The following is a 15,903-nucleotide window of genomic DNA, read 5'->3' on the forward strand; positions in this document are numbered from 1 at the left end:
CGAACTCCATTTATATGAAAACTAGAATTTAATTTGTGCGCGGTCAAAAATGATGAAATTTTAGGAATTCATAAATAAAACTATTTTAAACCCATGAAAAAAATTTCAACCGAATCTATTTCATGCTGGAACTACCTTAAAAACCGTAAGATAAAATCAATGGAATAGTATACTTGCTATTTCAATAATATACTCATTGCCGTAAATTTTGGATTTCCCGGCTCTAGTTACTAACGCCGAATTGAATGCGAAACATGGTTGCGGCAAATTTTAAATTCCGAAAATTTTGAATATTTTACATCGAAGATAAAAACAATTATTACGTCTATAAGCTATCTATTTAAGACCCATGATAATGGTAATAAGAAAAAGAGTCTGTAATAGAAAGTTCCTCAATGCTTTAATTAATTAATTAATTAATAATTAATAATTAATAATAGTTAATAGAATTATAATCATAATCATGCACAGATATTATTTAAAATTAGGTTGCATATATGACCAGTGTCAAGATCCATTCAGCATTGAGTTATGGTAGTCGTTGTGCGATAAGCATTTCAACAGAAAATTGAGATATAGAGAAGATTTCATGCTAACTTCATAATCTCTCTATACCTCTACATGTAAAAGATGCAATTTCGAAAATTAATTACTCAAAAATGGCGCGGTCAATTGATCTGAAATTTTGGTAGTGAATTATCAATATATTTATCTTTCGATAAAAAAACTTTTGTAATTTTTCTGTTGAAATGTTTATCACGCAACAACTATCTTAAGTACTATAGTTTGAATATTAGAAAATTTTTGTGATGCTGAAGTTAACTGACAACTATCAGTTTTTTTTTAATTTTTATTAGGAATTCAAATTGCGCGCGTACGCGCGCGCTTTAATCCTAACCAATAAGGAGTCAGTGACCATTCTTTCGAGATTTTCGATACTAAACTAACTTCAGTTCAATCATCAATTTTATATTATAGGATAGGATAGGATAACAAATCTTTTAAAATAAAAAAAAAAGCTTCTAAAATTTTTTACTCATAATTTTTTTATGGCAATAAAGTCAGCAATCACTTGATAATTTTTTAATTTTATTTAATAAATGAATTTTTTCTGAAAAATTATTTTAGAAAATTGCATTTATTTTACAAAATTTCTACTCGTCGATTTTTTTTGCCATAATTTATTTGGTAAAAAAATTCTAAAAATGATCAAATATCTGCTAAATTAACTTTCATAATTTTCTTTCATTTTTACAAGTGGAGCTTTATTTTTATTAAACTTTTTTCATAATAATTTCATTGCTATAAAATTCTAAAAAAAATTTCTGTCAATTTCAGTGTCAGAAATATTTTTATGGCAAAAAAATGAAAAATAAAAGAAAAACAGTAATTTTGATTGATCAATCAAAATAAATTCATCAAGAATCGAATTTAAGATAACAAGTTTTGATAATGCTGTCATCTCATGAACACGAGATGAGAATTGACACCTGAGATTTATTCAAGTCAGTATTTAAATAAAATTAATTAGTTATTAAGTAAGGTGATATTATCAGACATTCAGACAGATGATATTAGCACAAGTCAAATACTAAGAATCGATTCTTGATCAACTTTTAAAACTAAAAGTCGATTTTCAATAAATCATTTTGATGTCAATAGTTATTGCGTTGATTCTGAAGTGAAATCGGATTTGACTTTGCCACCCGACAGTGAGACAGCATTGTAGTTTGTGAAATAACCACACTTTGTGAATGAACCATGTTCTAGTTGAGTGAATTGTTACAAGTCAAATGAAACAACAATTAATAGAGTAAACAACTTACATATTTAGTGTCAAACTGACCGATGGACTTTCATTTTTTGCATGATAACACTGTTTTGGAATAAGAAGTAATTTATTCTCTAAGTTCACATAAATTCACCATCAATTAACTCAAGTGAAGGTGAAAAAATAATATTATAAAATTTTACTATAAATTATTTTGTAATTATAAATTTAGTTTTTATGAGAATTCCCATCGAACTAAGCCAGAGTAAACAAGTGAAATTCTATTGAATTATTTGTTATTTATTGTTCTCTGAATTTCTAACCGTTAGTATTCTATAATTTAACATAAGGTAAAAGCATCAATTATTGACACTATAAAAGACGTGGCTAAAATTACAATTTTTTAAACATATTTCAAATTAACATCCAGCTCAAGTTTTATGTCACAACTATTGACACCCGTTATTTTAAAATTAATAATCATTAACTTGATTGTAAATGTCTAATATTGTTGATTTTTCATTCTTTATTTATTCATAAAAAATAGAATGTGAATAAATGAAAAAATAGTTAAAAATTAACTGTTTAAACGAGTGCTTGATAAACAAAATAGTTTAAGAAATTTTATGCTTAAGAGCTATTTCAATAGAGTCAAATAATCTTTTTTTTATCAGTGAATATTTAATATTTTTTACAAACATTAAGTTTATCTAAACACTTCAAGAGAGCATTCTACTGTACGGCCACAAATTTTACATAATTTGTCAAGTTCAATATAAAAAAAAATTTCAAGTATTTTCACTGCTCTTTTTTTTTTTTTTTATATTTTTCGAATTATCTCATAATTTTTTGTAATTTTTTTTTCGATATCTCACAATAAAATTTTTTTAAGTTTAATTATAAAATTTCAATAAACATACACAGAAAGAAAAATTTCTTGACTGGAAAACAAAATTCTTAGCTCAAGATGATTTTCGGGTGCCTGAAGGAAGATTGAAGTTTTGTTGGCCGAAGTAAAAATTTTTTTTGAAAAATTCCATTCTTGGTAGAAGTAATTTTTTCTTAATTCAAATTATCATACATATTTAATACAATAAATTTTTATATTTGATCAAGATTTTTAGATACTTTAGGGAAGCAGCGCTATCTACTTTAGCTGAGAAAAAAATTTTCTCACCTTGAGAAAATTTTTCTCTTGAATATTTGATACCCATTTTATATTATTTTGGCGTGCAATTAATCATATTGAATAAAAAAAATGATTTAATATTATTTGATCTTTCCATTTGACATGATAATCACTAAAAATATTAATGAAAATTTACTTCTATCGAGATATTTAATTTTTTGGAGCAAGAGAAAAATTTTCTCAAGACAAGAAAATTTACTTCTATCAAGAACTGAATTTTTTGGAGCAAGAGGCTGAATTTTCTTAAAACAAGAAGATTTTCTTGACTTAAATAGATGTTCTTGGATCAAGATACGTATTTTTTAAAGCAAGAAAATTAATTTTGTTGGAATAAGTGAAATTTCTTGTGTCAAAAAAAATTTTTTTTTTCACTCAAGAAAATAATTAGGAAAAAAAATATTTGTTTGGCTCTAGTAAACCTTTTTTCATGTGTATGTTAAGAAATTGATCTTGAAAATCTTCTTTATTTTTTTTTTTATAGAGCTCAAAAATACGCCTAAAATATAATGCCTCTATAATAAGACTTCTGTCATTTATTGGTGCTTTTACCTTATTGAGATAAATCTAACTTTAAATAAAAATATTAAAATTTTTTAGAATAAAAATGGGCAAAAAATGTACAGAATTGGAACTGAAAATGCCTTGGGGTCAAATATCAGCCAAAGCTTGGGGATCACCTGAGAATAAACGTGTTCTAGTAGTTCACGGAACTTTGGATAACGCTGGATCATTTACTAGACTTATTCAATTATTACCGGATAATTATTACTTTGTTGCAATAGATTTACCGGGCCATGGATTGTCTAGTCACTTTCCAGCAGGAATGAATTTAGACTTTTTTAATTTTATTCTTGCTATCAAATTCGCATTAGATGAATTAAATTGGAAAAAATGTTTATACATTGGTCATAGTTTTGGAGGACAATTAGGGATAATTTTCAGTATATTATTCCCAGACATACTGGAGAGAATTATAAGTTTCGATGCCTTGCTGCCGCGAGTTCTTGATGATGAATTTTTGCTACCAAGAATCAAACAGACTTACGAAGCAACTTTATCAGATTTACACAAGAAATTACCGGCTCGTTTGTATACAAAAGATCAGGTATTAGATGCTTTGCAAAATCGACGTCAATTTCCTTTGAATAGAGAAGCTGCTCAGGCATTGTTTGATCGAGCGGTCACTCAAATTGGTGATAAGTATCAATATAATCGCGACATTAGAATTAAGCCAATGTGTTTTCCTAATTTTAATCGAGATCAATACATTGAGTTGACGAAATTTCTTAAAGTACCAACAATGATCATTATATCCAGTGAATCTTGGTTTCACTTATCACAAGACAATCTTAAGAATTTAGAATTTTTTAAAAAACTTGTTCCAGCCACTTGGATTTTCAAAGTTGTTGAAGGAAATCATGATCTGCATAATAATAATCCTGAAAGAGTATCGACGATTGTATCGCCATTTTTAGATAGCAATATAAAAAGTAAACTTTAAACAGTATTGAAAATTTTTAAATAAACAATGATTATATGTAATAGTGAATATCGAGTCTACAAATATTTAGGAGAGAGAACACTTTTGATTGTAAAAAAATAAAAGGTTTTTTATATTAGTGCGAATTAAAATTCAATTCATAAAATTTTGAACCATTCGTAAAATTTTAGAGTTTTTTACTTTTTAATCACGAGTTTATACGGGCTGTAGAGGTCAAAAAAGTGATTTTCAAAAATGTATTCTTTTGTTTATTAAGCGTCTATGAGCGAGGGCATGCAAAAATTGTGAATTCTGATGACTAAGAATAAGTTAGGATGGTTTTGGGGCCAAAACTCAAAAATTCACATTTTGGAAATTAAAAAAAAAAAAAAACAAAAACACTTTAGAAAATTTCAAAATATGTTAAGATCATTTAAAGATATTAAAAAATTTAATTTCGAACGCCAATTTTGACAACTTTTCAACATTTAAAATTCTTAAAATTTTTTATTATTTTTTCAAAACATATTTTTTCTACAATTCCAAATATTCTCCTTAAAACAAACAAAATTTATTTCTGTATCTACAATAGTTTTCGAAAGTTGAAAAAACACATCTTCAGAATTCTTCGTTTTATGATGAAAGAAAAACTTTTGACCAAATTTCTTTCAAATTGAAAGGGGTCGATTTCAACTATTAGTCAATTTAGTATGAAATAATTCATTTGCACGGAAAAAAGTAAATTTATAATAAGTAATGATCAACTGCTAAAAATGACCATTTCATACAGTAAAATCGTGATTTTAATAACCACTATGTAATATTTATCATTTAAATGCTACAATTTATTCTTTACATGGAAGAAAATACAATTTCAAACAGTAATATTCACGACGTGAATGTCTGAAATGTTAAAGTATAATGATTAAGAATTTTGACTTTGATATTTATCATTTTGTACCTAAAAAATGATCGCATGATATATAAAAAGTACAAAATACAGTTACTAAATTTCTAATACAAGCAACGTCAATATTTACAAAGTAAAATGGTAAATTTTAAACGCAACGTTTAAAATGAAACTATAATTATAATAATTGACTTGCTTGGACTGGTAAAATGTTTATTTTAAAATTTTTACTGTTTGAAACTGTAATTTTTTAAGATGAGAGAGTCGTTATTTACTATAAAGACAGCTACTAATCACTTATTTTCGATATTAAATTGTAAATTATGGCTTTTACATTTTCTACATCAAGTTCTGTAATATTCATATTTTTGCGACCCCGATGCCCACTTTACTCTTTGAAACTATAAAAATTAACCAGAATCCGAGTAAATTTTACAGTTTACTTGTTTCCGTGTGTTAATTTATGATCACAACTACTTGACTTATGATCACTTGACTACTTGAGTTATACGTGATACATGACTTTAAAATATAAACGGTTATTGTGAAATTTTGCCAGTTAATTAATTGAAGCAAATTTTAGACAGAAAAAAATTTTTAGTCCCCTTTTAATCAAAAATTATTGTTACGCTCGTACATCTTTAACATGAAAATTTAATACCTTATTGTGATAATTTTCGAACTTTAGTTTAAAATTCTTTTTATTAATGATTATTCAACCCGCTGAAGTAGATTTGTAGGTCTTGTAAAAAAAAAATATGTTATTTATTATTGATCTGAAATAGATATTAGTGGGACAATTTGGTCAAAGTACAGGAGAGTTGATAATTTTAAAGATTCATTAATTTGATTAATAAGTTTTAATTTATGTTGGTGGTGAATAATTAAGTTCATTTTTCTTTAAGCAAACAGTAAAATAGGTCTCGGGATTTCTTAATTAGATTGAAGGAAATCTGATAATTTTATGACATTATGTGGTTAAAAATAAAGTACACAGAAAAAAAAATTTACTTGGATCAAGTAAATAAATTTAAAGAATTTCATCATTTTGGTTTGAGTTGAAAAATTCTTAAGCTAAGAAATTTCACTTGATTTAAGTAAATTTTATTTAATTCAAGAATTTTTTGTCTTGATTCAAGTTAATTTTTTTCAGTGTAATATTAACGATATCATAATTATATTGCGTCCAATCAACCCCCAGATTTGTCAATATGGTTTTATTTTTTATTTATACCATAATTTAAACTAATGATTTTTTTTTTTTTTAACAAGATATATTATAAAAGATAAATATCTTAAGTATTCATTGGGGGAAAAAAAGTTTTAATAATTTCAGAATACTTAAAGTAATGAAAAAATAAATAAATTACGTCCAAAGGAATCGCCTCTCTGCTATTGTATTAAGAGTATATATTGATAATTTATACAAACTTTTTATGGTAAATATAATATATTTAGAAATTGAAAGGAATAGGGAACAAAAATTAGATATAATTGTAGAGTAAATAGTTATGGTGGTGATAAAGAGTATAATTGTTAACATATCAAATACGGGAAATAAAAAAAAATCTCTTTTTTGTGTAAGATTTTGTTCAATAACTAATAAATAATTTATTTTACAAATGTACTTATTAAATTTTTAAAAATATATTGTATTATTTTTTCAATAACTCATATTTTTTATACATTGTTAATGTTAGATTTCTTTATATAGGACTATAGTTTTATTGTAATCAGCTACTACTATATTTACGGTGTTGTTAGATTTTTAGTTTGATGCTAATTGAAAATTCAACAATAAAATTATGTTTAATTTATTAAAATTAAGTTCACAAATATGAACAAAATGGGAAAGAAAATTTTGAGAAAGATGAAAATTATCTTGGATAAAATGAAATTTCTTCTTGCTCCAAAACAACTTCGGTCTTCTTCAATAATTTTATTTATTCAAGAAAATCTTTCTTTAATGGGTGTCACTGAATTTTAGAATATCGTAATCTGATCATTGTAATTGTCACGTAAAGTTTTTTAACGACAATTTGTTCGGAAGTTATTTGGTTGTGTTAATGTTTCCTTTAATTCATTTTAATTTAAAGATTAACGAAAATATGTTAATTTAATTTTCTTTATTGACAAAAACAAATGAAGATTAACTAATTCACAAATTAATACACAAAATAGTAAAATTGAATTTAAAGTTTGGGAGCAAGAAATTCGTGGAGACGTTGTATATGTATGTATGATCTGTTTTACGGTTACCGGTAGACTGACTGTAATTTGTCAAAGTTTAAGTTTGTTTCTTACTGTCTAAGTCACTGCGTTTAGAAAGGATGTTTTTACGTTATTTGATTGATTAAGAAAAGTTTTAGGCGTTTTAAACGGTGTTGTCAATATGAGGATAGTATAAATTTACTAAAAACCAAAGCAATGGTATTAGGTTTAAATAATAAGATAAAATCTCTTCTACGTGATGGTATTCCGCAGCTTGTAATTGATGGTGTAGCTCTCCTTTATGTAGAATCAACCAAGTGCCTTGAACTTCACCTAATGTATAATTTATCTTGGAACTTACACATCTCAAAAATAATAAGTAAAATCAACTCGGCATTATACAGTTTGAAATTACGTAGAAACATTTACACCTCCTCAATTAAAAAATTACTTGTATCGGAAACTATTCTACCATTAATTGATTACTGTTCCATTGTATTATTAAATTCAACTTATGATAATGACTGTAAACTCTAACGTTCCTTAAATTCAGCAATTCGTTTCATATTTAATTTAAAGCGTGATGAACATGTTTCGCCTTATAGACGTAAATTGGGATGGCTGTCAATAAAGGGTTGTCGTATTTATTATGCTTCTTGCTATTTTTATAAACTATTAGAAATTGGTAAACCCTGTTATTTGCGTTAGTTATTCCAAGAAGATCTTAATATAAGACGCTGTGAACGACTAGCAGCGAAGAAAAATAATATCCTCTTTAAACTACCGAACTTCAGTACAACTCAATATGAATATTCCTTCGTTGTCACAGTGATACGATTATGGGAAGAATTACTAGAGGATATTATAAAATCATCTAGCTTGGAAATTTTCAAAAACAAGATGTTTGATTATTTATTTAATCTTGATGTATGATCCTAAACTAGTAGTCAATTCTCTTGTTTTTTTTTTTTTTTTTATAATTCTAACTCTCTTATCTGTTTACTTTCTTCTCTATGATTCTTAAATTTGTTTGTTAATTCTTTATAAAATCTTAAAATTGTTAGTTAATTTTTTATAAATTCAAATCTTTCTTGAAATTTAATGGGTATCAGGCTTATTGATCCCTGGACAAAATATCCCCGACAAGTTATCCTTCGGATTCGTTATAATTTTCGAAAGTTAAAAAAAAAAATTATTCAAGGGCACAGCATGGTTAAAAGTGTATGTGTTTGTCTAATATCGAATAAACGGTATCAATTGTTGGGGATATTTTGTCCGGGGATATTTTGTCCAAGGATATTTTGTCCAGGGATCAATTATCATGGAACCAATCAATGTACTAAATTTAATTTAAAATGCACAATAATGTAAATAATGTAAATATTCTTTTGTATATTTTGTCTTTGCCATTTGGCATCAGCCTTGGCACAATTATTAATAAACTAAACTAAAACTAAATAAAATAAAAATATTTTTGGAAACAGTAAAATACTTGTAAAATTATAAATTTGAGAGCGTGAGAGAACGTTCTTGTACAGTTGTTTTGCAGATGTTCTAAAAGTTATAAAAATTTTGTATTTAACAAACTTTTTATTTTACCGTACGTATTGTTAGTTATTTGTGTCGGTCTCGAACAGTAATAAATGTCAATCTGTTTAACTATCAAGAGAAGAATACATCATCAGCAGTAGTTGTTGATTTTTTACTCAGAAGTTTCCTCGTTTTTCTTTTCTAGCTATAATATCCTTTTTTTACAGTGAGGTAACTCCGCTTACTTCTCTCCATCAAACATTCGATAAATGATTACTTATATAATACACGTTTTATTGTAAACAATCATATCTTATATTCTTGATAAACAGAATTTTAAATTGTTTATCACTGAGAAAACATTGAAAGTCAAATGATAAGTTTTTACTTCAATCTAGTGGGGTTAAGATATTTATTATCGTATAATAAAAAATAAAATATTAATAGTTTTATAAAATAACACGACTAATAAGCATCGATTATTTTTTTAAATAAGCCTTTTTTCTGTAGACAAGAAGAGTATTTAAAAATGGCATTTAAATTAGCCGCAAATCTTAGTTTTATGTTCACTGAATCTCCAAACTTGATGACTCGTTATCGATTAGCCAAAGAATCAGGATTTCTTGCAGTAGAAAGTGGATTTCCTTTTGGGTATACTGTTCAACAAGTTCAAAAAGCTAAAAATGATGCTAATATTGATCAAGTTTTGATAAATGTTTTCACCGGTAAACTTTATAACTATTATGATTAAATAATTAATTTTATTTAATAGTTCGTCCGGATAATAAACTATAAATTGTTAAATTTTAGGAGATGTTACTAAAGGCGAGCTAGGTTTTGCTGCTATACCTGGTGATGAAGATAAATTTAAAAATAGTATTACACTTACTATTGATTATGCCAAAGCATTGAATTGCAAAAAGTTGGTAAAACCTATTTATACATATTTAAGGATTGCGAATTTTGACTAAATTTGCATACCTTGTTTAGAATTCACGTTATGGCAGGAATTGTTGAAAATCCGACAGCAGCAAATGACACAGTTTATGAGTCCAACTTACGTTATGCTGTTGATCAATTTCAGAAAGAAGGAATTATTGGTATTATTGAACCTATAAACCCTTACTCGGTGCCAAATTATTATTTAAATTGTTTTGATAAAGGTAGAGATTGTTTATTTGAACTAAAATAATTAAATGTAACTTGTTAATTTAATATTTATCTCTAACTAGGAATTGAAGTTGTCAAAAAAATTAACAGTCCACATTTGAAAATAATGTGTGATATTTTTCATCTTCAACATATTAAAGGAAATGTTACAAATGTTCTGAAGGATTATTCTCAATATATTGGTAATTAATTTTCGAAACACAATATTATTTAAAAAACTACAATTTTATCAAATTTCATGCAAAACGATTTATCAATTTTACTACACGGCGAAAAAAACATAAGGATTTTTCCTATTTTTGCATAAAAGAAATTCCTATGTTGACATAGGAATTTTTCCAATGTTAACATAGTAATTTTTCCAATGGTAACTTGGGAATTTTTTTTATTAACATGACAGAAATATCCATGTGACGTAGGAAAAATTCATTTATGACTTATTTTTTCAATTGAAAAAAATTTGGAAAACGGTTGACCCTAAAGGCCATCCCTTTAACTTCCCGCTAAGTTCAGTTATCACGCGCTTGCAATTTTGCCGCTTTTACGATGTTTTTGAGCTCTTCGAGTTCAAAAATTTATTGTCATATTTTGAGCTCTCCAAGCTAAAAAATAAGCTGTTTGATACTTTTGAGCTCTTTGAGCCCAAACGTCTAATAAAAGTTTGATGAAAAACGATTTTTTTTATTTTTAAACTGCTATAACTTTTAATTTAGTAACCCGATTTTGATATGGTTTGCAGCAAACTGAAAAAAATTTTTTTTGCAGTTTTTTTTAGATTTATTGGAATCTACCCGTCCGAACCGGTTCAAATTTTCAGGAAATCTAAGTTTGGTGGAACCTAATCGAATGCCACCAACCGCGTTTCGATCGGTCAAGCCGTTCAAAAGTCACACACACACACACACACACACGCGCGGTGACACCCTCCCGGGAATCCTCGAAATGGCTTCCTAGGACCTAAAAACGTCGAGATCTGTTGAAAACTCGATTTTTACAAAACGGGGTAAAACCAATAACTTCCCGATTTTTGAAAATTTTTAATTTTCTTAGCGGGAAGTTAAAAAATAGAAATCGAAAAAACACCATTCTGAAATTTTCTGGATATTTGTTGAAAATGTTAAAGTTTCATATGAAAGAAAGAAAAAAGAAATTAAAAATGTTTATCATCAAGAAATTCGGAATTTTTTCGGAAAATCTAAAAAATAACGATGAAGATAAGTTCGAATAATTTTTTTCTATTTTTTCTCAAAAAGAACATTTATTCAAAAAAATTTTGGAAAAAAAAACGTCCCAATAAGACAGTTTTTGAAAAAGTTATTGCAATTCAAGCCACACCGCCCATAATCTGCTGGATTTTTAATTTTTTCGAAATGTAAAGCAAAATTTGAAAAAAATTTCCTCGAATTTTTTTATCACAAACCGACTGTATATCATTGTTTTACTTTTAAATTATCTGAAATTACTCGAATGAGAAAATTGTTATGTAAATTTGTAGTTATTAAATTAAGTTACATAAATTTAAGTGATAAATGAGTTTTCCCTACGTCACATGGATATTTCTATTATGTTAATAAAGAAAAAATTCCCATGTTAACATTGGAAAAATTTCTATGCAAAAATAGGAAAAATCCCTATGTTTTTTTCGCCGTGTACTTAATTTTTGTTTACGATTTGTAATTTTTTATTAAAGCCAATGTATTTCAAAACAGTTAAATTTTTTAGACGTAGGGTTTTAAATATTTCCTATTTCTACACACAGGAAAAAATAATATGCAAGGATAAAATTTTTCAAAATAGTAAATCCTTACATTTTTTTAAAATATTTTCTTCTGAAATTATTTTTTTCTCAAGAAACTTAAAAAAATATGATTTTTAAATAAAAATTCTACTTATCATTTATATAGGTTCAAATATTGTGGATCCTACTTCTAAAAAATCATCATAATCCATAATATATTTATTTATAATTACATTTTTAGGACACATACAAATTGCGCAAGTACCTCACAGAAATGAGCCTAATACAGAGGGAGAGTTGAATTATAAATATATTTTCTCAGTGATAAAAGATATTGGATACAGCGGTTACATAGGTTTAGAATACAAACCCAAAACAACAACAATAGAAGGATTAAAGTGGATAGAAAATTTTGGTTATAAGCAATAAAAAAAAAAAATATTGTTATTCTGTATTTTTTCTGTAAACATATATATTTTATAAAATTATAAATTTTTATAAAAACAAAATAATTAAATACATTTGACATAAGTGATAATCATAATTTCCATTTTTACATTGAAATCGATGAAATGGCAGTAAAGAATAAAAAGAAAATATATTTTCAAAATATTTATGTTTAATTTGTGATAATTTGTCACAGTGCGCGCTTTTTTTTTGCATTTCTCATATTATTTTAACAAAGAATAAATGAATTAGTGAAAAAATTCTTGTAAGACAGAAATCTTTCTAAGGTACTGAATATTAAGAGTGTTAAAGTTTAATATTTTATAAGGAAGCATTATAAAAAAATGTAATCAAAACTTGTAAGTATTTAGCCAATAAAACGCAGATAGATGTTACATTATAACTTGTCTACTTTCTTTTTTTTTTACTTCAATTTTTAATTTAAAAACTATATTTAATTAATTCACAATTAATTTTAAATTATTATTTTACCTTGTTTAGCGCTTTAATTATCGTATTAGCATAAAAATTTGAATCTTTAATGCAAATATTAGATTAGATGAAACATCATACATAATCTGTGTTAAGAACAAAGTATCAGTTTTATTGAATAAGACGGCAGCTTCTGTAGAAAAATTTCTGATCTGGCCTAATCAACTATGGTTTCATATAATGGTTATATAAAAAAATTAAATAAAAATTGATGTGACATTCATATTTTCTTTACATAACATACTATGACTGAAATAGCTTGATTGAGCTTATACTCTGACATTATTGTACACACTAAATAATAACAATAACTTATTGATTAATAAGTAACTAGAATTCAAATTTGCGCGCGCATGAATTTAGGATTTGCATATATTTTTATGCTTTGATATATTTGACCTATCACGTTACGAATAGTTTGCTTACATGATATATTTTCATATATTTTTCATCTAAATTATAAGAGTTGATGGCTACTTTTTATTAATATTTCAAAAAGATTATTTTATTTAAAAAACTATCAATTAATTATGTAAATAAAAATTTTACCAAGTAAAGTATGATAATAATTTTTTCTTTATAATTTTAGCTATTAGCTATTAAATTTGCTATTAAACCAATTAAACGGTTAATTGATTAATCGATTAATGCAGATTAGCTAGCAGACTGACAAATTAATTTACCAAGTTAAATTATAAAGTCTTTCAATTCAGACAAATTGTACAGCGCTACTGTTTATGCTCGTATATTTCTTTACACTTAGTACAAATTACGCAGTATGATTATGATGTTTTTTCGAACCTCATCAAATTTATTTGAAAATGTAACGCAATGGCTGTCTTATGTATAATTTTTTTGGTATAACATGACACTGTATTTAATCATTAGTTAAGTTATATAAAGAAAACCTCAAGAGAAATAATCTTGAATCAAGAAACTTACATTGAAGACAACCGGTGGTCGCGCTTCACGAATTTTTTATCTTGAACTAGAATTCAAATTTGCGCGCGCATGAATTTAGGGTTTGCATATATTTTTATGTTTTGATATATTTGACCAATCACGTTACGAATAGTTTGCTTACATGATATATTTTCATATTTTTCATCTAAATTATAAGAGTGGATCTCTTCATCTTGGCTTAACAACCGGTCCCTACAGTTGCAGCTTTGTAGTTCTTTTCTAAACATAGAAGAATTTAAAAAAAAAAAAACGCTCTAGATTTTTTAATTGTCTGTTTCGTAGCAGAGCGTTTATTTTTTTAAATTCTCATTTGCTTAGAAGAAAAACGTAAAACTGCAATAGCTTTATAATCATGAGTGCAACAAGGATAGCACCATTTCTTGCAGTAAGCACTTTATATTCTTGATTCAAGAAAAAGTTTATTTATTCGAGATAGCAAAAAAATATCTTCACAAAAATGAAATTTTTGTAAAATATACAAATTTTAAATGCTAATATTTCAAAATTCAATGCCGCAAGGACTATTTAAAAAAATTCCTGCGTATCGAGGATACTTATGAGTATAGGAGTACTCAAAATTTCAAAAAAATTTTAAGAAAACGGTTTTTTATCGGAACGTCCTTAATTATAGTCAAAAATATTTTTAATTTATTTCTTTGATGATAAAATAGATATTTATGTCATAAGGCCGGGAAGTGGCAGTTTTTTGACAGCGACGATATTTCGGAAATTTACGCTCGTTTTCGAACATTCGCGTCACAAACATTAAAGCGAATATCGAAAAAAAATCGTTGTTAAAATCGCCACTAAACGGCCGAATGAATTACAATATTTTTTATTATTGTCGCTCCATAAGTTCAATTTTTGAGGGATAGGAGGCAAACAATGACATATTTAAATTTTATCAAGTTTTACAAGAGCAACAAAACTTAATTTTATATTAATTATCTTTTTATTAATATTTATTTATGGCGTGGTTGTTATTTTATTAACATTAGGTCCACTTCATAATAAACTACCAGCAGAGAAATAATTAGCGCCACTCAATAGTAACTGTTTAAAATTAACTAAATAAACGTATTTGATCCTACTTTTAATATATAGAAAGATGTAATTATTAGTTCAAATTAGTGTTTTTTACGAAAATATAAACGATTTTGAATTGATTAAAGAGCAAAATAACGCAAATAATTGAATAATTATATTTTTACAACGTTTTTAAGATAGACTATGAAAGAAGTAGTAGTTGAACGATCAATTCTGACAAGCCGCAGTTGTTGAACACTCCGGGAGCAGTAGTTGAACAAATAAAATATATGGCAATGGGCCCACCATAAATTATCAACGTTTCATTGAAATATCAAAAGAATTATAACATATTATTGATTAATATGAAAAATAACGCTGAGAATATTTGATATATTGATTTTAAAATGAGAAATATTTGTATTTAATTTTTTAATGACATTTTTTATGAATAACAAAGCAAATTTTCAATTATAAATAAAAAACACTCAATTCAAAACATTCAATAATTTTTAACTACATTTATTTTTAGCTATAAAACTTATTTAATTTGCAATAATTGATATAAATCACAATGCTGATCACTAGTCTATAAACCTATTAGAGGTTAGAGTGCGGTTAAAATTATACGGCCTCAGCTTGTTCAACTTCTAGGTACCGTTTGGAAAATTTGGAGGTGTAGTTGAACGCTAAAATTTAATATAAAAATTTTAGTTTATGTCTTTGCAAAAAATATTTAATATTAAGAAAAAACTATTTTATTGGGTGGTACAATTTTTTTTACTTAAAATGATGAAGTACCGTTTTTTTTTTCTAATTGTTCGGTTTACGGTTTAGTACCTTTTTCATGAAAAAAAAATAGCATCTATCGGCTATTCTCAATATGTCAACTTTAAAGTTAAAAAAAATATAATTTTTTTGATTTATAATTGAAAAAACTCATAGAAATCAATTACTGTATCATTGAATAATTATA

General features: G+C 26.1%; 2 protein-coding genes across 3 annotated transcripts; both read left to right on the forward strand.

Moving 5' to 3' along the window:
- Window positions 1–1,774: 1,774 nt before the first annotated feature.
- LOC141525602 (serine hydrolase-like protein) lies at window positions 1,775–9,606 on the forward strand. Its single transcript, XM_074240153.1, has 3 exons — window positions 1,775–1,893; window positions 2,004–2,095; window positions 3,558–9,606. Exon 3 carries the CDS (start codon window positions 3,565–3,567, stop codon window positions 4,459–4,461), a length of 897 nt encoding a protein of 298 aa, XP_074096254.1. The 5' UTR covers window positions 1,775–1,893; window positions 2,004–2,095; window positions 3,558–3,564; the 3' UTR covers window positions 4,462–9,606.
- Window positions 1,799–15,635, forward strand: Gip (hydroxypyruvate isomerase-like protein Gip). Of its 2 annotated transcripts, none has more exons than XM_074240155.1 (6): window positions 1,799–1,946; window positions 9,588–9,816; window positions 9,902–10,013; window positions 10,082–10,254; window positions 10,324–10,443; window positions 12,241–15,635. In XM_074240155.1, the coding sequence occupies exons 2-6, from the start codon at window positions 9,621–9,623 to the stop codon at window positions 12,426–12,428; spliced, it is 789 nt and encodes a 262-aa protein (XP_074096256.1). In that variant the 5' UTR covers window positions 1,799–1,946; window positions 9,588–9,620; the 3' UTR covers window positions 12,429–15,635. The 2 variants fall into 2 exon arrangements, with proteins under 2 accessions (XP_074096256.1, XP_074096255.1); XM_074240154.1 differs by having other exon boundaries at window positions 1,807–1,946; window positions 9,602–9,816.
- The last annotated feature ends 268 nt before the right edge of the window (window positions 15,636–15,903 follow it).

Source organism: Cotesia typhae, unplaced genomic scaffold, assembly GCF_013202065.1.
Source record: "Cotesia typhae breed Kobodo isofemale line unplaced genomic scaffold, CoteBio_Ctyphae contig_26, whole genome shotgun sequence".
NCBI classification, from domain to species: domain Eukaryota; kingdom Metazoa; phylum Arthropoda; class Insecta; order Hymenoptera; family Braconidae; genus Cotesia; species Cotesia typhae.

Coding starts and splice junctions, on each gene's coding strand:
- LOC141525602 (XM_074240153.1), top strand. CDS start 3,565: ATGGGCAAAAAATGTACAGAATTGGAACTGAAAATGCCTTGGGGTCAA.
- Gip (XM_074240155.1), top strand. CDS start 9,621: ATGGCATTTAAATTAGCCGCAAATCTTAGTTTTATGTTCACTGAATCT. Junction 9,817..9,901: donor TTTGATAAATGTTTTCACCG/GTAAACTTTATA, acceptor GTTAAATTTTAG/GAGATGTTACTAAAGGCGAG. Junction 10,014..10,081: donor AAAGCATTGAATTGCAAAAA/GTTGGTAAAACC, acceptor TACCTTGTTTAG/AATTCACGTTATGGCAGGAA.